The 22189-nt window shown below is 33.3% G+C and overlaps 2 protein-coding genes across 5 annotated transcripts in view; one reads left to right on the top strand and one right to left on the bottom strand.

The window, feature by feature from the left end:
- Positions 1-22189, top strand: part of LOC134252058 (arf-GAP with coiled-coil, ANK repeat and PH domain-containing protein 2-like) — a 43766-nt gene that overhangs the window by 11093 nt on the left and 10484 nt on the right. For all 3 annotated transcript variants that reach the window (XM_062734496.1, XM_062734495.1, XM_062734494.1), the window contains 8 exons: positions 751-846; positions 1754-1828; positions 17214-17299; positions 19843-19995; positions 20278-20389; positions 20912-21012; positions 21260-21385; positions 21537-21701. In XM_062734496.1, the coding sequence (XP_062590480.1) occupies positions 751-846; positions 1754-1828; positions 17214-17299; positions 19843-19995; positions 20278-20389; positions 20912-21012; positions 21260-21385; positions 21537-21701 (914 nt within the window). The remainder of the gene's footprint in view (positions 1-750; positions 847-1753; positions 1829-17213; positions 17300-19842; positions 19996-20277; positions 20390-20911; positions 21013-21259; positions 21386-21536; positions 21702-22189) is intronic.
- LOC134252060 (leucine-rich repeat-containing protein 15-like) lies at positions 2575-12290 on the bottom strand. Of its 2 annotated transcripts, XM_062734498.1 has the most exons (3): positions 11925-12290; positions 4664-6553; positions 2575-2676 (listed from the first exon to the last, which is right to left on the bottom strand). In XM_062734498.1, the coding sequence occupies exons 2-3, from the start codon at positions 6495-6497 to the stop codon at positions 2618-2620; spliced, it is 1893 nt and encodes a 630-aa protein (XP_062590482.1). In that variant the 5' UTR covers positions 6498-6553; positions 11925-12290; the 3' UTR covers positions 2575-2617. The 2 variants fall into 2 exon arrangements, with proteins under 2 accessions (XP_062590482.1, XP_062590481.1); XM_062734497.1 differs by lacking the exon at positions 2575-2676 and having other exon boundaries at positions 3581-6553; positions 11925-12287.

Here is a 22189-nt window from a genome sequence, read left to right as displayed (position 1 = left end):
GGGGGTGTCAAAGTTTAACATAGGAATATTGTAGACTCAAGTTTGTTGAAATCAACATCCCCGAGGCTAGGATTGGGTCACAATGGGGGTCAAAGTTCAACATACGAATACATAGGGAAAATCTTCTCAAGAATCAGTTGGCCAGGAAAGATGAAACTCATGTGGAAGAATCCTTAGGTAGTGTAGAATCAAGTTTGTTCAAATCATGACCCCAGAGGTATGGTGGGGCCATGATGGTAGGTAAGGGTTCAAAGTTTAACAGGAATACATAGGGAAAATATTTAAAAATCTTCTTCTCAAAAACAGCAAAGCTATGATTTGTCATAGTTATATGAAAGCATCCTCATGTGGTGTAGATTCAAGTTTGTTCAAATCATGATCCCTCTTGAACCCACTTTAATATTTAAATTTTTCAAAATTAAACTGATTTTTGCTTTTAGTTTTACATAGCCAGAGCTCAGGTGAGCGATGTGGCCCCTGGGCCTCTTGTCATATTTAAAAGTACTCTTTTAATGATTTGCATGCATATATAAACTACATGTAGTATATGATATGTATGGGAAACGTTTGTTCTACAAAAAAAAAAGATACGAAGAAATTGTAGATATTTGATATTAAATTTTTATAATTTTCCTGAATTCTATATATCAATAGAACTACTGTTTGAATTAGTAGTAAGCAAAAAATTAAGAATACAGATCTAATTACTGTTTCATTGTATGTTGTACTAAATGGATTCTTTCTTTTCAGATGTTGTCATTTATGCATGCTCAAAGCACATTCTTTCATCAAGGTCATGACTTGTTTAAGGAATTTGAACCAGAGATGAAAAATGTGGCCTCCCAGGTTTGTGATATAAAATTTATTTGTAAATACATCTTCACTAGCCAAGGTTTTCTGCATCTCAGATCTTAAAACCTATGCATAGATTGCATCATCAACAGAAATAAAAAAAACATTTTTAAAATTTAAAAAGTATTTAAAGAATAATTTACAAGCAAGTACAGGTAACTCAAGATACTTTGAAGTCTGTGGGACAGAGGAAAATCTGAGAGAGATCAGGAGTTTAAGTTTTCAAGAGTCCAGAATTTTCTGGGTTGGTTGACCGGTTTTAAAATAAGTTTTACTGGATGTAATGATTTTCATTCATTTCCATGCAGTGCTGACCTTTTACACATATTTTTTTTATAAAACGATATACTACTTCAAGGTATCAAGGGTAAATTTCAACAGAATATGCACAACGGGACTGCATTTTGACTTTGAGGGTTTTGAGAGATCAAGATTCGAAAAATTAAGGGTAAATTTGCTTAGTTATATAGGGGAAAAATTCAAAACCGAAGACTCACTTTGAGCCATCAAAAGTTACCTGTTTTGTTTATTTGTTTTGTGAGGTGCAAATCTTCATCTGCAATATAGATTCTTGATCGCATTTTTTGCATTTGTACATATCTGTTGGATGACACTAAAGTTATTTTTAAAATGGCACATCTTATATTTATTTATGAAAATCTGCACCAAAAGTTTACGAGGAGAGAGTATCAGGTCAGAATCCCTTGGCTAGCAAAATTTACACAATTTTCTTTGGAACTCTCGGAATAAAAAAACATAACAGACTCACTAGTCCTTGGTTTGGAATAATAAGGATAAACTGAAAGTTTTCTGGAAAAAAAAAGATTTGGTTAAAAAAAATATTCATGTAAATCTCCAAAATGACAGTAAAAATTCAGCTGTTTTGATGTTTTATTTACAGGTGGAGAATCTTAGTGCCAAAGCTAGTCAAGAGAGGAAAGAAATGGAGGAGAGGCATTCACTGGTGCAGAAAAAGGTAGGAATTCCTGGTGTAACTTTCCTATTCCTCATTTAGGAATGGTAAGCATTTGGTAAAATGTTTGAAGATTGTCTTTCTAAGAGCAGTAGTACTGGTAATATGTAGACCATCATAAATGAGTTACTGTATAGCCCATTCTCAATAAGGTGAGATATGTTTGTAACCATGCAGTTACATTCAGTGTAATGTGTGATTTTTGATAGTATATTTTTATGAGAGAGTATTTTACAATTTTGTCAGAACTGAGAAAAATTTAATTACCAATTTCTTAAAATCCTATGCATAGTGCGCAGTGGAAACACAAAAACTATAATTGGAGGGATCAGAAAAGCTACCTTGATAAATTAAATTTAATTTAAATACAGAAAATTAGAAATATATACTAGAATTAAACTGAAATATAGTAATACCAGCACAGTAAAGACTTATATTTGTCATTGAGCTTCCACCTGTCCTCAGACATGAATACTGTATACAGGGCTATTTTTGCCCTATCTCACTATGAAGGATTTTGTTATATACCATATTCTTTAAAGTTGCCCATGTTTAATTCGCCCACCTGAGAGAAGGGCAAGTAAGACAAAAATGAAATATGGGGCAAAAATTTCTCTGTATACAGTATTCATGACTTGGGAATTATACAGTGTATTGCACCTGTGTCTTTTACGTTTTGTAACAACAGACAGAACCTGCTAATTTGATGCACAATAAGGTTTTAAGAAAAATAGAGTGTAAAACAAGAATTTTTTTATTACAAAATAATTTATTTTTCTGTGATGTGGAGGACTAATTGACCACCACTCTGTAGAGGTAGGTGAGGAATGTCAGCGTACACCAGAGGGAACCTGAAAGTACAAGATAAAGCAAGATTCTGTTAAAGATTGATACAGAAAAGTTGTCAGAATTATCTCCCTTCGTTTGTTCACACAATAAAAATGTGGCTAATGCATGCAAAACTAACATATACAGATTTTGTATTGAGTAATAAATTAATATTGTTTAAAGTGATAGTTTTTTGTTGTTGCTGCATTGTTTCCATTAAATGCAACATTTTATCAAATGGAAAATTCACATAAAAAGAACTAGACATTTTCTTTGTTCTCTGGCCATAATTTTCATGATACATGAAAAAAAAATATGTGGACATTGAAGATACTAGATACTGTTTGTTTCATGGAACAGTAAATCCTCATTTTCCATCCCTTGTATTGAAAAACGATAAAGAATTGTGTTTCATTTTCATTTCTATCTACTATAAACGAATAATGTTCATGAATAAACATAAACTTACCAACACATTGGTACAAAGAGGGAAATGAAAACACAATTTTGACCTGAGTGGAGGACTTTTGTTTAAGATTATACTTACATGTGAAGATAACCTTATTGTGCAGTCACATTAACAGCCCTGTATAGAATGGCATCTAATTGTCGATACATACAGGTGATATAAATTTAATTTAATGTACAGTTGGTATAAGTTTAGTTTGTAGTTGTGTGTTTTATTCAGTGTGTGCTTTGTAAAATAGTATTAAAGTGAGGACAAGATAGGAAGTGAAGTGAGATATAAATAAAAGATCATAAGTAACATTGATTTCTGCAATCTGAAGTTTGAGATATAAATATGTGGAGAGAAATTAGAAAAGAGGAAAGAAGTAAATACTTTGTCATATACAGATGTAATAGTAACATTTTTCAGAAATTAGATGTATCCTCTTGTATTGATTTATTGAAAGAAAAGCCACAAAATTATCTATCTATCATTTATTTGCATAGTAAAAGTTTACAAAAATAAGCATTTTAGATACTGAAAATCTGAACCAAATTATGATTGGCCATACGTTTATTATAATTTGATATATATACTATATACAAAATTCTTTGTATTTGAAGATTTGCATAGATTAGCTTTAGATATTATGAAATGTCACGATTTTATTTAAAAATAGAAAATATTATTGTGTTAAAACTAAAAAAAATTATTAATAAGAAAATATCAAACTTTTTCAATGATTAAAAACACTCATAAATAACACTTGAACTAAATGAATTGGTTAATGATTTTGGATTATAAATGAAAGCTTTTGGAAGGGAAAAGTAACAAAGAAAACATTCTTAGACTGACATGGAAAAGAACAGTGAAATGCAATATCACTATGGACTTTTAAAACACTACATTTTCAAGAAGCTTAATTTGATAAAATTGCCTAAGAAAAACTTAATGTGATGATGATTTAGTGCCAGGAGGAGGGCATTTCAAAATACTAACAAGAAAAAAATCAGAGAAATTCTTAGTCATGCTAGACAGAACAACAGTTTTGAGGGGAAGTCCCATTTTTTTTTACATGCCTCATAATCAACATAAAAACATCGTAAGTGAACTGCATTTCAGATGAAATCCAGGTACAACATGCAAAGACTAAAGTTATTTCACTTGAACATTACACAGATCAAGGAAGTCTAGAAATATAAGCTAGCATTCATGCACACTGGACAAAGTCACAAATGTTTTTCATGCAGTTTTGCGAGCTCTTGTGTTTCGCTTTCTTGTCCTACGTAATTTGCGATTTCGTAAGCTGTTTTTTCTGACTCTAGGCTTAAGGGTCCTGCATCTTTCTGTGCCATTTTTCAGCCTACGACAGCACCTCCTTTCCCCTGTGGGCAGCTTGGTGCACTTTCTGGGAATTTTTCTCTTTCCCCTCTTTGCCCCCTTCTTACCATTTTTCTTATTACGTTTTCTGTTCTTGGTGTTTTTCTTGGGGTTTCTCTTTTTCTTTCCGTTTTTCTGTTTGTTTTGTTTCTTTTTCCCAGAAGGACCTTTTTGCTTTTTACCTGTAGTTTTCCTGGCAGAATTTCCTGTGGACTTGATTTCTCCGTTGGCCTTTGAACCTTGAACTCTCTCCTGTTTGGCCGTGACCTCCCCTGTTGTGGAGTCAGTGTCCTGCTTTACTGTGTTATCCTGTTGTCTCCCTGTGGTCTTCCTACCCTGGGTGCTGACCTCTGGTTTTGCTGGGGGACCAGAGTTTGTCTCTGTTGTTTCTGGTGCGTCCGTAAATTCACTCACTAGAAGACTCTGTAGTTTGCGGTCTTTGACTTCTGTTGGTCCGGCACAGGTTGGTGCCTCAAAGCTGTAGAACTTAACACTGGATACCTTCATCCATTCCCACAACCATAACAGTCTTCTGTCACACTGCAGGGGGTTACCATCCAGGGTCATCATTTCTAAATTGACCAGGGCATTTTTTAGGTTAGATGGTAAAGTATTTAGTTCATTATACTCCAGATTAATCACTTTTATGGAAGGAAAAGTAACTCTAGTCTTTTCAATGAGTTTCAAAAAGTTTTTTGCCATTCCTGGACTATTCATAAATTGAAGGAATTTGGCATTTTGAATCCCAGGAAGAAAATCGTCAGCCACTGTGACATCACTTTGTTCCTGGTAAGACATTTGCAAGTCATGCAGACTTGGTAAGTCCTTGAAAGCTTTGGATTGGATTCTTTTTAGAGGATTATTAGATAAGTCGATTTCCTTCAAACTTGACATGTCAGTAAATGTTCCACTGACTAATTCTTGGATATTGTTCCCCTTAAGATAGATAGTAGACAAATTTTGTAATCCAGAGAAGGAGTTGCTCAGAATTTGTCGTACAGCATTCATGTTCAAAGATAGTGTCTCCAAACTGGCATTTTTGCCAAAAAGTCCGGACTCAATGTCATGGACTTCATTCTGATCCATGTAAAGTTTTTCTAATGCTATTGGCAGACCTCTAGGGATCATGGTTAGCTTGTTGTTGTTAAGCCAAAGTTCTTGCAAGTTGCTCGTGGTTGCAAAGGCCATGTACTCAACATCTGAAATCATGTTTTCATTTAGGGTTAGAAGCTGTAGGTTGGTGTTGTTCTCAAAATCTGTTGCCATGATTTTTGTGATCTTGTTGTTGCTCAGACGCAAATCTGCAACTGATGAAGGCAGTGGGCCAGGCACACTTTTCAGCTCACACTGAGAAAAGTCCACCAGCTGTAACATGCTGGAAGAGAATCTCAGCCCTTTAGCCTCTACAATAGGATTGTTCTTCAGAATGAGGTATCTGAGGTAGGGGAGGTTCTCAAACGCTCGGGGATGGATGGATTGAATACGATTGACACTGAGATCTATGCTTCGGACACGTGTTGTCATTTCAAAGTCATCCTCCTCAATTTGTTCAAGTTGATTGTAGCCAAGGTACAAAGAACTAATATTTGGGATTTCATTGAAGGGCTTTCCAATTCGGCGAAGTTTTGTATTGGTCAATGTCAGAGACCTTAAATGTGATAAACCTTCGAATGCTTTATCATGAATTCTGGTGATTGGATTCAAGGACAAGTCCAGACTCATAAGTTGTTCTAAGTTTTTAAATGCTCTCGGTGTTATGGCACTGAGTCCATTTCTGGAAAGTCTTAGGTTTTGGACATTAGGTAGTCCTTGGAAATCACTCTGTTGAATGTCTGTAAGCTGATTTTCTGTGAGGTCTATAGTAACTGTGTCACTTGGAAATTTCCCTGGAATGTCTCTGAGACCCTTACTCCGACAGTCAGCGGTGCCTCTAGAACAGGACTGACACTGAGGGGGACAGGATAGTACAGTCAAAGCAGACGCCAACACAACAACAGCAGCAAAGTAAAAATCCATGTTGTAAGGTGCTCTTTCCTAGTTGTCAACTTTTCTTTTACATCTCAGCTGAAAATCTGCAAATATAAAAGAAATATTTTTTTAAGCTCGGAACTTGGATATTTATCTTGGAGTTTTGTTTTTTTTGCAATGCATTATGGACAGCATGTGGAAATGCTCTTTTTTTTTCCCCTGTCAGGTTAGGTTTTGGTCAACATGGAGGAACCTGTCATGTTTTGCCTGGTTTGCTGCTGAGATCAATGCTGCATTAGCGATACCATCAATTACATTTGACAGGGGGTACTGCTCATAATCCATTACCCACCCTGCTGAACTTTCTCAGCTATCTCTGAGTAAACATGCTATTGTTTGTATAGTAACATTTTTTGTAATAATGTGTAAATCAAAGTTAATGACAGATCCCCCACTTTTAAACAAAGATCACGTCTGTGGAAAGATAAGGCAGATTTTATGGAGAATTGATGTGAACCATCCCTCCCAAGTTTTCATGTATGACTTTGGTGTAAATAATTTAATACGTACATGCACTGTTATTGCAGTGAACTTTTTCTGGTACAAATTCCTGTCAAATAATATGTATCCCCAACCCAGACAGATATCTAAAACAGAGTTGTCTAGTGCTTTACAAATTCTTACAGTACTAATGTAGGGTCAGACTTCATCAGATATATTTTTTGTGATGAGAATGGATTCCAGGGCTGACTATAAATTGTAGATTAATGGTGAAATCATCAGATATGTAGAGTTTATTTACTTTCCTGCCTGATTGAGTGTAGAATGCCTCTGGTGGTTGATGATGCCATGACTAAAACACAAGGTTATTAGAAATAGATGTATCAGTGAGGGCTTGTGATCATAGGTTCTGACAGTGCCGACAGATCTTGTGCCAAGCCCAGGAGAAGAGAGGAAAGTCTGCTTCTGGCAGTTTTGTCTTAGTTTGCAAAATGGAGTTTTCTTTATATTATTTGTTTTATAATAATAGTTTAGTTTATTTATTTGATAAACCTAGGATATGGATTTTAACATTTTTTCAAGTGGCATAACTTTTATTTAAAACTTTTTGAATTGAATTTTCATAGTTAACATTTTTAATAGAAAGTAAAAGATTTTCACCTTGTTTTTTTATGGCAAGAAATTTTTGTATGATATAGAATAGTAAACATTCTTCACGAAACCTTCAGAAAGATTATGGAGCATATTTAACAGCTTCTAATGCCAGGATGAATAGGAAATCCTTCTCCCCAGCCTAGCTAGGTTTTATGAGTGGTAGATTTACCTTGTATGATAGGACAGAGAAAATATGTTTTACTTGCTTAAAATAATGACCAATAGTAATGACCAACTTTTTTTTCAATGCATGACTATAATGGAAAATTTGGACAAAATTGTGCAAATTGTTCTGAATTCATGGATATTGAAGAATGGTACATGTATAGCAATTTTCAATTTTCCTTCCTATTTCAGTGATATATCGTGACACAGTCTTTTAAAATTTAATGTGCTGCTAAGTAGATATGAAACTTTTTTTTTACAATATTGTAGTTCAATGTATTAACTCAGACAGATTTCGCAATTGAAATATATACAGTTTCATCTTGGGGGGTATCGAGATGTGCTTAATTAGTTTTCTGGTGAAAGGAAGTCTGTGTAGAGCAGAAGTGAGAAAGAATGCTTAATTAAAGTGTCAAAATCAACAAGTACAGCTATCATCCCCGACTGATTGGGAGATGAACCATCTTAGGCCAGGTTTGAATGACCCAGGGGCCATTGCTTGAGATAGGCTTAACTCAGAACTTTGGTATAAAACTTGAGGGACAGGAATTTTGTGCTTTATTTCATAGTAATCGCTGGAATTTCTGTCTCACCACTGAATGAGCAGATTCAAAGTTCGGTGAGAATTTCAGCGTATTGTGCTCACTGATAACAAGATTGCACCTACTGCACTTCGCCGTTCAATTTTGAACATCATCATAAAACTGCATACGTTACTCCAAGATATTAGCTACAGAGAACATTCAACCTGAGCCATAATTTCCCTGAGCTCTCTTCTTGTATAAGAGAATACATACATCTAAGCCCTTTTTTCACTTATGCTTCAAAATTTGGCACTAAAAGTGTTTCAGATTGTTTAGGTATGAAATCATACTTATATACTGACTCAACTCGGAGTACCAATATATATTGTGTGGTTGTCATCAAACCTTCAATTAAGAATGAGTGATTCACTTAAAAATTACCATTAACTCTTATGAGCCACTACAAAATTATGTCTCTCAGGAAATAAACTGCACAATCTTGCTTCGATATAGAAGTATAAAATTTTATTCATTCTCCTGTGTGTTTTTGTTTTTGGATTACTGGATTAGTGAGGGGTTATTTGATGTTTACGGCCTAAACTATTATTTGATCATATCTGATATTGTCTGAGTGGGGATGCTTCAAAGGATGCTGTGAAGAAAATGAGTTGTAATAGTCTCTTGTGAGATAATAGAAAAAAATATGATTTTTCTTTTATGATCAAATGATTTTAGTCTAAAATCATTGGGACCTTCTCAACATCCTTTACCAAACTAATTGTTAAAAATGGCAAATAAAAGTACACTGTATATGTCAGGGTAAAAAAGAATCTGTGGAAAGTTAATAGCTTCTATAATATTTTTGTTTTATTTATAAATTAATTATAAATTACATTGACCCAGACAGGACATACACTATTGAGGGACTAGGTCTAAAATGGGAGTCTATCATCGTATATAGGGGTCTGTGTTTACATTAACCCCCCTTTGCCTTCTCTGGTATGAGGGCAGGTGGGTAAACAATGTAAATAAGTCAGTCTTGTATATAGGATTCCTCCATTTCAAAGCTTTTCACATAAACAACACACTGCTGACTCAGCACTGAACAATTTGCAGAATAATTGACTTTTTAGAATGATGAATTCTTGATGAATTACTGCTTTTCTGTATGAGTTCTTCAGGATAAACGTAAATGGTCAAATTAAACAGGGCTAAATGGATAGCAAATCCAATTGCAGGATTTGATCTTAGTGCTGACCTTTGACTTTTAAATGATTCAAGGTTAGGATTAAGTTTAGGTGACCTTGTCACAATATTTTAACCTCTTGCATTTGACCTTTGACCTTGAATTGAGAAGATATGTATTTTTTTATATACCTATCATAATTGTTAATTTACTTTCATATCAGTGTATTCACATTTGAATTATAGCTTTTACTGAGTCCTTGACCTTTGTCTGAAATATTGTTTTGTGGGATGTAACTGTATTCATATGTACTTTGTTTAATTATAAACATGCAGCTAAAGTTTGTTATCTGTAGCATCAACATCTTGAATACCATGGATATGTTGAAGCGAAGTGAAAGTCCCAGTCACTTTTCTATTGTATTTTAACCCTGATTATCTCAAATCCTTGGATATCTCAAAGTTTTCTTTTCTACTCTGTCTTATAAAGTTGAGTTTGAGATCACTGAGAAAATTAGAATTGATGATATCAGTCAAGATTTCAGATTATCTAACTGGTATCTATGGAAAATATTTTGTGATTCATTGCCAAGACTATATATAAACTGAGAAAAGTATTGTTGTAAAGAAAGCAAATTTTTTCCATCATGAATTTAAAATCAAGATATTGAAAGTCTAAAATTGGACTAATTTGTTCTTAGTTGATGGTTTTAGAACCCTTTTCTTGTTTTCTAGATAATGATTTTTATAAGCAAGTATATGGGTAGCTTGTAATAAGGTTTCCATAATGACATTAATATGATGCCTAAAAATGAATCATCAGATTTGTAGATTTCTACCACCCACTTGTAGTCATTAAATGTATGCTGTAAGATCTTCAACCCCTGAAAAATAGGATTTTGGTAAAAAGTGATTATGAAATTGAAAAGAGGTATCATATAGTCTAGATTTATTGCCTAGGATATTAGAAGAAATAAATGCCAATGCTTTTATTTTGCCAAAGGAGTTTTTTTATCTTTTGGTTATATTTTTGATTTTAACAATATTTTATTCAAAAGTGAATAGGATTGGGTAGACTGGCAGAACCAGTCTATTTTAATATTGAGTGTGTAGTCACAAGTCATTAGAATGGTTTAAAATGTTTTGAATCAGCTTATGATCCTGGAAACATGATGCATTGAAATTTTATGGTGGAAAAACTTAAAAGCTATTGATGAAAATTATGTAATTATTGAGAGACTGTGATACAAGATACTTTCTCAGACATATATGACATTTTTATTTGGCATAAAAGTATCTTAGGTTGGCAAATTATGAGTTTTCTCCATGATGTTTTATGTAAGAAAATTCCCCTTGTTGAAGTTTAGTCATAATACACTTAAAAAGTGGCATTATTCATTGTTTCTCTATAAAGCCAAAGTTAACACATAGTTAATACATGCCAAATACCTTCAGGTAAAATTACAGGGTGCTAGTAAGATGAATAATGTACTTCTATTTATTGGGAAGGGGGCAACAAATTAAAGCAGCCATTTACTGCACATTTGCAGGTGCATTTTCCTGCTGTAGGGACAGAGATACATATCAAATACACCAGAGTACAGGAGAATCTGACTTAACACCTTTATATCATAAGCCTTCAAATCTGCAGACAAGGTTTTTTTTCTCACCTAGATGATACTTTTTAAACAAAGATCAAAGATTCATTCCTTAAATTTGACACTCCTCCCTCTACAGACAAACCACTGCAAAAACTTATTACAAAATGTAACTTCATTTTAAAATTTTACAAAGTCTACAAATTAGTTAGGCTTCAAATATATGGTACATAGGCAATTTAGCCACATATGATCCACATATGTTACCTTTCATATGAGGCTCATATGTGGATCATATGAGAATCATGGATATACAATCATATGATAATCATATGTGGATAAGTTGCCTGTGTACACTTTTCTTTAATTAAAACCTGATTCATATGAACAAATTACAGAGCACTTTTTTTTATATGAACATTAGTTGTATATTGTTTTGACTGTGTTTTGTGTCGAGTTGTTCAAGAAAAAAACTGTTCAAAGAGATTATTGAATTCAAAATAGTATTCAAGAATGCATAAAGTAATTTTGAGTTACCAGTAAACAACCCCCCAACCCCCCCCCCAATAAATTTTCAAAAATTGAAGATATTAAAATAACTATAATTTTTAGATACTTTTTTTTAAATTAAGGTCATTGTTACTAATGATATTTTTGAACAGAAATTTTTGTTCCTGAAAGAGTGTTCAACAAAAAACCCCATAAAATATAATCTTTCAGTGAATTTAGTCCATGGAAAAATACAAGCTGTACTGAAATATTTCAAGTATATAATATAAAAAAATTAATGAATTTTCAAAATAATTTTTCATTTCACCTGTATATTTCACTAAAAATTTCTGACTTACCTGTTAAATTTTTAAATGTCCTATGAGTCTAACATCCTAAGACAAACTAACAATAAGGCTGTCTGTAACCACACAACTACCGGTCCAGTTCAGAGATTACAATACATCTCTGTGTTCCATTCTCATTAGCACTCTGCTACTGCATGCCTCCACTCAACATAGAGACGTTCCTACTCCCACCACATGCCAATGTGTATAATCACAGGTACAGGGAGGGACCCAGGGTCAGGGGGGGTCAGGGAAGCCCCGCAGGCAGTGGTTTAGTGTATCCAACTTAATCCTCTGATGTTCTCAGGGTTAAAATAGATCTTAAAAATAATGGAGGGGGATCATGAGTTACATGAGCTCATGTAATGTTTGACTGCATTTGATCTTTGTCTTAATGGTTTGTTTTGGGGGGAATAATTACATGTATATTGTGAAATAGATAAGGTAGAAGAGCTTTTATTTTTTCATCCAAAATAGAAAATAACAGTTGTTTTCACGGCACTTACATTTTCAAGGTCTGACAAATTGCTTGATTCATCTAGTCATGTATTTTGTATCTGATCATAAAACCTGTTCGATATGAAATTTGTTCTGCGATATTTCATGAGTTTAATTGTCAAATTCATGCTGTAAAGTATCAGACAAATATTATGCAATTTTCTCGGTCTACTGATAATTTTATTTTTCTAAGGATTAAAACATATGCTTACACCCACATATAAATGTTAAGTATTTGAGAAATCCCCCAATTCCTCTTGAAGATGTAATGTCAAGTCTTCATTATTTGTAGTCAGATGGCATAAGTTTGTTTGTTACAGTGACTGTACCATATCATGATAAATCATGATCAGTAGTGTTCAACTTCAATGTAACCTGTAACCTAAAATATATAGAGAAAAAGCAATAAAGGAAAACAGTTTGAACTTTTGATCATTGAATTGAAGTATTTCTGTCATAATAATAATTCTCTCTTGCAGAAATTGGAAATCAATTTTTTTGAAAATTAAGCACATTAGTTAAACCACATCATAGGGCTTTGATTAACCATTGCTGAAGATAAGCTTAGATTTGATTCGTTTTAACTATTTCAAAACAACATTAAAAAACTAAACTTGATAACTTTATTGATTGATTTTATTTTGATTAACATCCCATTCCAGAATTGTTCACTCATATGCCAGTGAAGGGCTTCAAATTTGGATCTATAAACTCAGTACTCAGGGCTAATGAGCAGTAAGGGTTCTTTATCTGACCAATGCCTGCTCATGCAAGGCATAGGACCTCGTTTTCCCCAATGCCTTGGGGACTGAATGAAAATTGAACCCAGGTCTCTAGACCATGAAGCATTTTAGCAGCCTAAAGCTGACGGCTACTGGCTACCTTGATGTCTGACTGTGTACTTAATTCCTACATTTTTATACAAGAAAATGAAAAGTTTGAAAATTTGGAAACCAAAGATTATGACAAAATGAAAATTAATCATCTGTCATATACTGATAATGTATTACATAATTTAGCTGTGTACTCTTTTTAGCACCTTTTGCAGACAGCAACCTCCTCTAAACCAAGAACATCACTATAAAAGTTTTAAGCATGTATGTCTATGTTAAATCTATGGATACTTGCAATAAGTTAATTTCCACGAAATATTGTACACACCAAATAAAATAAATTTACAGAATTTGTTATCAGCTAAGACAGTTTTACAATCTCTTAGAAATTCTTATGGTATTTTACAACTAGAAATACAAAGCTTGGTGGTGAATAGACTTGTTTCTTGGAGAATGTTGGAACATTCTGGTGATATTATGACAAGAACCACATGTTGTGAACTTTATGAAGAATGGTGATTAGATTGGTCATCTACAAGCTAAAAACAAGTACCCAAGATAATTCCCCAATCAGTTTCATTGATTCTCCCATTAGATTTTATGCCTAGATAATAAGGGAGGTTAAATCGGCCAGCAGCAATCTTTCTCATAAAGACCCTGTTTGTCTTAGATAGTTGGTAGCAGATTGGTATTGGGGTTATTGGTGTTGGCATATAGCACAGAATTTACATTTGTCATAGAGAGGTCAAGATCAATTAACAATCAGGCTGGGATATGGCTACTTCTGTCAAGCATATGCATTTCATGCTTGTTGTTGGTAATTTATTGTATACAAAACATGTGATATGAAGACAGGTTAACAGGGGTGCCATTAATAACAGCAGTGTTTTACTGACAGTGTCGATAGAGATGGGACTGATTTGTAAAGTAAAACATGTGAAATAGTGCTGAGCTGCAATATTGTAAGAAAAGAGGCTAAGGGATGTCAAAGTATCATTTTCAGATGCCATTACAAAGAACAACTGTATCAAATAATGTATTTTCAGAGGTTCCACAGTTAACCATTTTTTCTTCCAAGAACATGAACTGTGAATATTCTTATCTTGTATTGTCCTTTTTCAACTTCAGTTTGATTAATTATTCAACTTTAGTTTGATTTATTAATTATTCAACCTCAGTTTGTGATTAATTATTCAACTTCAGTTTGATTGATTAATTATTCAACCTCCGTTTGATTGATTAATTATTCAACCCCAGTTTGTTTGATTAATTATTCAACTTCTGATTAATCATTCAACCTCTGTTTGATTGATTAATTATTCAACCTCAGTTTGATTGATTAATTATTCAACTTCAGTTTGATTGATTAATTATTCAACTTCAGTTTGTTTGATTAATTATTCAACTTCAGTTTGTTTGATTAATTATTCAACCTCCGTTTGATTGATTAATTATTCAACCTCAGTTTGTTTGTTTAATTATTCAACTTCAGTTTGTTTGATTAATTATTCAACCTCAGTTTGATTGATTAAATATTCAACCTCAGTTTGATTGATTAATTATTCAACCTCAGTTTGATTGATTAATTATTCAACCCCAGTTTGTTTGATTAATTATTCAACTTCAGTTTGATTTATTAATTATTCAACCTCAGTTTGATTGATTAATTATTCAACCTCCGTTTGATTGATTAATTATTCAACCTCAGTTTGATTGATTAATTATTGAACTTCAGTTTGATTGATTAATTATTCAACCTCAGTTTGTTTGATTAATTATTCAAATTCATTTTGAATGATGAATTATTCAACTTCATTGTGATTGATTAAGAACCCTCTCTACACTGCACACTAAAGAGTTCTGATTCTAAGGTATTTTTCAGTTAGAGTGATCTGCCCTTAGATCTAAATTCTAAAAAATAAAAATTTACAATATATTACTCAATTTGTAATTAATTCAAGTATTCTTAACATTTCAAAAGACCAAGATAAATTAACTGAACGTGTTATTTTCATGTATTTTCTCTATTGAAGTAATTAACAGTGATTTCTATTCACTGATACTGTCTTGTCTTTGAACATTTTTCCTGGGGGCAAATGCCACGCACCATATAGTGAAAATTAAATAAATAAGCTCAATATTAACTACTTTATACAATATAATTTTCTCATTGTCCAAAAAAATATTTGCACTTGTGTAGAGAGGGTCCTTAATTATTCAACTTCATGATTGATTAATTACTCAACTTTATTTGTGATTGATTTATTAAACTTCAATTTGATTGATTAATTAATCAACCTCAGTTTGATTGATTAGTTATTCAACTTCATGTGATTGATAAACTATTATTCCTGATTTGACAGTTTGACTGATTGATTAATTGTTCAACTTCATTGTGATTGATTAATTATTCAACTTCAGTTTGATTTTTAATTATTCAACTTCAGTTTGACTTTTATTTATTCAACCTCAGTTTGATTATGTTAATGGGGATATTTTATCAAAATAATCTCATGAAATAATGATTTATTACTGTATCAATGACAAAGAAAAATTAACTGTACTTCAGTTTATACTTCTCACCAGTGTTATTCAATTTGAATATGAAAGTGAGAAGTTTTTGTAAATAGTATACTGTAGACGTACTTTTTTCCACGGGGTTTGACTATTCTAGATTGTCACTATATGCCTTACATTTATATTAAGTACACTTGGACAAATTTCCGTGGAAAATTTCTGACCGCGTACATAGCGTAAATTAATATCACGCGGAAAAAAGTACTTCTACGAGGGTTGTCCCGTAAAATCGTGGACAAAGCGTTTTTCTCGAAAAGTAATGGGCGCACTAAGCTGAAAATTTTAGTAAATGTTTATTTATCATATTTAAGTGCATGATAATTTTTTTGATAAAATATAGGCAAAAATAAAGATTTTATTATGCTTGAATGTGCACGAGGTATTGTCCTACCAAGGTTTTATCAAAGAATACACAAGTCTGAATTCAAAATAAAAGTTTTAAATACATGAGATTTGGATTAAAATTATCCTAATTCAATTCCACAATCAATTTTGTAGTCTTTATAAAAAATTTTAAGGCATTTGCTTAATTTTTGGCAATTTCTCGAGCATTCGAAATGGGAAAGTGGTAAACAAAACACACGAAAAATGGCGACGTTTTATGACGTTACGGCGCACCGGAGAACAGTTCAGTTTTATTTCGATGTTGTAATGACACCTTTAGAGACTTGAAATGACCATAGAAGAAAAAAGATTGTAAAATTATCACCATATCTTAAGTATACAAATGAAATAGGAGTTTTCTTAGCGAAGTTTTTTTTGTAATAACAAAAGACGCTGTCACAGTAGACCGCCGATATGAGATTTTCTATTAGTTGAATGATGGTGAGAATATTGTCCGTAACTTACTGATAAATCTTCAAAGATCGCATGAGGGTGCCAATTGGTTCTTCGACTGTTTATGGACACTAAAGAATGTGTATCAATGAAATTCCTAAATTTAAGTCGGACTCATCCAACTTCATTTTCAGCAAAGATAAAACGTGACGCTGTTTTAGACACTTTGACGTTATAATCCATGCGCCGTAAGATGATATAATACATGGCATAAAATCTCATAATTTGTTTATTTATGCATATATTTATCTGAAATTTGCTCTGTATATTATTAAAATATGTACTAAATAATAGTGAAAATTTCAGAACGCAGTGATGTTTATTTTTCACACTAGACAACTTGTCCACGATTTTACGGGACAACCCTCGTACAGTATATACATTTGACTTTGAAAATAGAATTGTCCTCTTATATTTTAGAGTGAGAGGTTTTGGTAGATCAAGGTATACATGGGCATTTTATCAGATATAGCAATATCAAAGCTGGTCTTGTACAGTAGAAAGTAACTTAACATCACCTTAGATGATACATGTATCAGATATTTTGTATTTCCAGGAGCCTTCAGATGTAGAAGGAGAGGAATCACCAATGGAAGGTTATTTGCTCAAAAGAACCAGTAAAGGATTTAAATCCTGGGTCAGGTGAGTTTACTCGAGAAACAGCAAAGGTTTTAATTCAAGGGTCAAGTATGTTTACCCGAGAAACAGTGAAGGTTTTAAATCCTGGGTCAGGTGAGTTTACTAAGGGAACCAGTAAATGATTTAAATCCTGGGTCCAGGTGATTTACTCAAGAGAACCAGTAAAGGATTTAAATCCTGGGTCCAGGTGAGTTTACTCAAGAGAACCAGTAAAGGATTTAAATCCTTGGTCAGGTGAGTTTATTCAAGAGAACCAGTAAAGGATTTAAATCCTGGGTCCAGGTTAGTTTGCTCAAGGGAACCAGTAAAGGTTTTAAATCCTTGGTCAGGTGAGTTAACTCAAGAAAACAATGAAGATTTTAAATCTTCAGCCAGATGAGTTTACTAGAGAGAACCAGTTAAGGTTATAAATCCTGGGTAAAAAAAAGAACAGTAAAGTCATCTTATCCCATGACCGACAATTTTTTCTTTGATCTTCGCAAGGGTGTATTTCTCATATCAACACAAGTGTGGTGATATATTAAATATCACACATGTGATATAAAGCTAGTGATATCCAACTGTTATACCCCGGATGTAGGAGGAGCTATGCAAATGAGACAAAAATTCGTTTCTAGATTTTAATGAACTGACAAAAACAAGAGAAAAACAAAACAAAACAGATAACACAGTTTAAATCAAAATGCACAAATCTTTACAAAAAAGACATCGACACGGTCTGGCGGAGCATAATTCTCGAAATGGATAACTTCATCTCCCATGATAGGAATTCGCACATTCAATAGAAGCATTTTCCTTCCCGGCATCCTCTGAAAAGTTCATATAATGAACACCTTGCTCTCATGTACCGTAGAATATCGGAACAGATCGGATATAAAGTCCTCGGGGTAGGGGAATCCATATGCGCACCTGGCTTCAATTACAGTGTACAAAACGTGATATATAAAGTACGCAAGTTCTTGGTATTTACTAGTGATTTAAATCCTTGCTGTTTTGCAGACCAGTTTTGAACCATGTTGAATGAAGTGTTAACTTTCTTGATTTTTTAAGCGCACTTATTTCAATGGCCGACACATGTTTTCCGAATCTAGTATTTTCAGTCCATTCCGTAAAATTTTCCCGTTTCAATTCCGGAAACTGTAAATCGAAATTCATAAAGTCCTGGCCCTATGGGCCATTTAAATCCGATCGCCCGAGTTCACACATCTGAACTGCTTGACTCGATTGAAAATTATCCTCATCGTAGGCTTGCTGAGAAACGACGATTTAAACCCCTTCTGCCATTTTCGCCAGATCATAGAACAAATGAATTGATTATCTCAAGGAATTGATCACGTGTTACCGTACTATGAAAATTACCAAATTTGTAAATCTGTTACTTGGATACCAAAAACCCTTCGCGTTAAGACTATCACGTGGTTCTGTTTCAGAGTCTTTATTAGTTGATGTAAAGAAAATACCAAATATGGGAAAAGGTCAAATGAAGGGTCATGGGATAAATCAGTTACATGATTGACAGCTCGATGATGCATACAAAATATCGTTTCGTTATTGCAAACTCGGAGGCTAACGCCTCCTCGCGTGCAATAACTCAACGATATTTTGTATGCATCATCTCGTGTCATCATGTAACTATTACAAATCCTGGTTCAAGTGAGTTTACTAAAAAAAAAAACAGTAAAGGTATCAAATCCTGGGTCAAATGAGTTTACTTAAAAAAACAGTAAAGGTATCAAATCCTGAAAAAAAACAGTAAAGGTATTAAATCCTGGGTCAAGTGAGTTTACTAAAAAAAGAACAGTAAAGGTATCAAATCCTGGGTCAAGTGAGTTTACTAAAAAAACAGTAAAGGTATCAAATCCTGGGTCAAGTGAATTTACTTAGAGAACTGATTTAGGTGGGTTTATTTGCCAATTAATATAAGAATCAGCACAATCAATGAATCCATCATCAAGTGAGCTTACTCAAAAGAAGCAGTCTGAAATGAATAAACACAAAATAGAAAAATTTCATACAATCTAGCAAAAATTCATATGTATCCAAAATCAGAAGAAAAAAGAACTGCTATAGTAATTGGTAGGCTTCATTTACAACCACTACACTATGGTTATTATCCTAATAATCATAGCTTAGCACTGAATATTATTTTTTTTAGAAATTAACTCTTGTAAAAGCTGTGTCTTTTATCAACAAAATTTACTCAGACAGCAATTTGAAGTAGCACACTTAATGAAAACTTGTCTGTTTTCAATCTATTTATCTATTATTTCATATTTTCTTCTACTCAAGATGTTTTTTTAATCAAATTTAAAACAAGGCATCATTAAGTGAAGAGAAACCAGCTGTTGAACTTCAGTTTTAAATGACATATCAATCACAAACATAGATTCTGGTTAACATGTGTTCTAGTATAGCATAAATGGCCAGAGAAGACCACAATGAATAGGGAGTAACTTTTTAGAAAAAGAATTGTGTTATAGAAAAGTATTATGATGCAAAAATACATGCATACATGCACTGTCTAATTTTCTTTTCATGTTTTACAGGAGATGGTTCACTATAGAGAATAGTCAGTTGTTATACATGAAGCGGGGATCACGAGAATACTCAATAATGGAGGAGGACATCAGACTGTGTACTGTCAAACTGGTGTACGAGACGGACCGAAGGTTCTGCTTTGAGGTGCTTTCTCCCACTAGGTAAATATACCAAATGCTCACATAACATGTATTACAAGAATTTGAAGGTAGACAGCACTAAGAGACCATTTATGTGGTAGGAGTAAGTTATGCTATTTGTAATTCAGAAGTTGAGAGCTACTACTGAAAGTTTTCGTTCTGTTTGTTAAAATTATTTTATATTTGTGTTGACGAATTTGGTAATTTGAATAGGAAGTAATTCTAGGTATAATAGGTTTTGTATACATATTTTTGGGAGTAAAACTAAATGGCAGGGTATCTAATTTTAACTGCTATCTTCAGATCTCACATGTTACAAGCTGAATCGGATCAGAACCTTCAGTTTTGGTTGAACAATATCCAGACAGCCATCACCAAAGCTTACAAAGCCATGGAACACAGGAGTCACTCACTGGTTAGTACTGGACTCGGTCTAGACTCCAAAATGAAAGAAATGGTTACCTTTGAAATAGCCTCCAGATAAAAATAAAAAGTTATCTGCTATAATTTTGTAAAATTGCATTTTTGCCTTCTTGTACCATGTTTTTTCTTTGGATTTTAAGCTGAACAGATTTGTTAAAGGAAAAAAGAGTTGTCTTTGTCTGCCATATTAGTATTCCCGTAGACTGTCATTCTCAAGCCACTATATAAGCCTCAGTTTTGTTCAGAGTTCATTGTATTTCTCTTCACTCAAATTGCCTGACATCTGTTCTGTTGTCTTTATGAAAGATTTGATTTTGACAATATGACTTCTTTATGGTGTATGCTTAATTTACGAGTCAGTTCAGCTTTAATTTTTGCATGTTAGAGAAAGAAATATGAAAATGTGATTGAGTATGTATGTGAGTCACATGATTATTGAGCCATTTGATAAATAAGAATTTATTCATATACTGGAGTTTTGTAGATAATACACAAGATTTGTTTTTGTGTACAGGACACAGATGAGCCCTTACAGGGGAATTCTTCCGTCCCCTCCAGTCCAAATCTTACATCCACCCCTGACTCTCAGCAAAAACAGCCCAGCAAAGCTCAACAGTAAGTTTTCCTTTCAGAGCAATTTGTTTAAAAAAACATGTTTCAGGATAATGTAAGTTTAATAAATAATTGATAAGAACTTGAAAATTATGTATTTTGAAGATAAAAAAAACTGTTTTCATTAAATGACATCCCATTGACACATGTTTATGATGTAAATGGATTGTAAAAAAATATTTGTAGCTACAGTTTGATTTGAAAAAGAAATTGTTTCTGTACTCTCTATTTTTCTCCTGTTGTGTTATAGGAGGATGGACCAGTTAACTGCTATCCCAGGTAACAGTCATTGTTGTGACTGTGGGTCCCCAGAACCACGCTGGGCCTCCATCAATCTGGGGGCCACTCTATGTATCGAGTGCTCTGGCATACACAGGTTTGTGTACTCTCGAACTTTTGTTTTCTAAAAAAATTTGCAACCTTCGTAAAATTAATTCCTTTGCCTCAGATGTTGGGGGATTTAGTTTATTGCTTAATCAGTTTTTGTGAATGGGAATTTTAGTGTTTGTTGATGTTTTTTTTAACAGGAGTTTTGGTGTTCACATGTCAAAAGTGCGCTCCATTACACTAGATTCATGGGATCCAGAGCTGTTAAAAGTCATGGCAGAATTAGGGAACGATAACGTAAACAGAATTTACGAAGCTAATTTGAATGATGCGGTGGCAGTAAAGGCCACGCCTGAATGTAACAGGTTTGTACAGGGACTTATATCTCTATCTATCAGGCCCTATCACTAACATCAGCCATGTCTTAATCCATATAATGGACATCATACAGATTTGTGTTTATTGTATGTCTATCCCAGTATTTTGATAGCTGGCATAGATTAAATAATCTATAATCTCAAAGTTAAGAGAATGCTTATTTAAAGAGTTTTATGGCTCCATGTAGATGCTTTATTTTTCTGTAACCACATGAAGCAGAACTTCAACAGACAAGGAGTGAAAACATGAACTTTTTGCACTATGCTATCTCTGTTGCTAGTGTTTCATTCTTTTTCGGTATTTTCTGGTATCATTGTATCGGTATATTGTCACACATAAAGTTACACTTAAGTATAATAATAATTTATATATGGAATAAGCTTACCTAATCTTATCTATATTTTACATTTTGATAAACAAGATTTTTAATCATGTCACGTATACCGATGTATAATCAGATGCCATATGTTTTACT

Source organism: Saccostrea cucullata, unplaced genomic scaffold (genome assembly GCF_032062105.1).
Source record: "Saccostrea cucullata isolate Sc308-1 unplaced genomic scaffold, CSIRO_AGI_Scuc_v1 ctg6, whole genome shotgun sequence".
Classification (NCBI taxonomy): domain Eukaryota; kingdom Metazoa; phylum Mollusca; class Bivalvia; order Ostreida; family Ostreidae; genus Saccostrea; species Saccostrea cuccullata.
This window is presented reverse-complemented; position numbering and strand designations above follow the sequence as displayed.

Excerpts from the sequence above, each read along its gene's own strand:
- LOC134252060 (XM_062734497.1), bottom strand. The coding sequence starts at position 6,497 with ATGGATTTTTACTTTGCTGCTGTTGTTGTGTTGGCGTCTGCTTTGACT.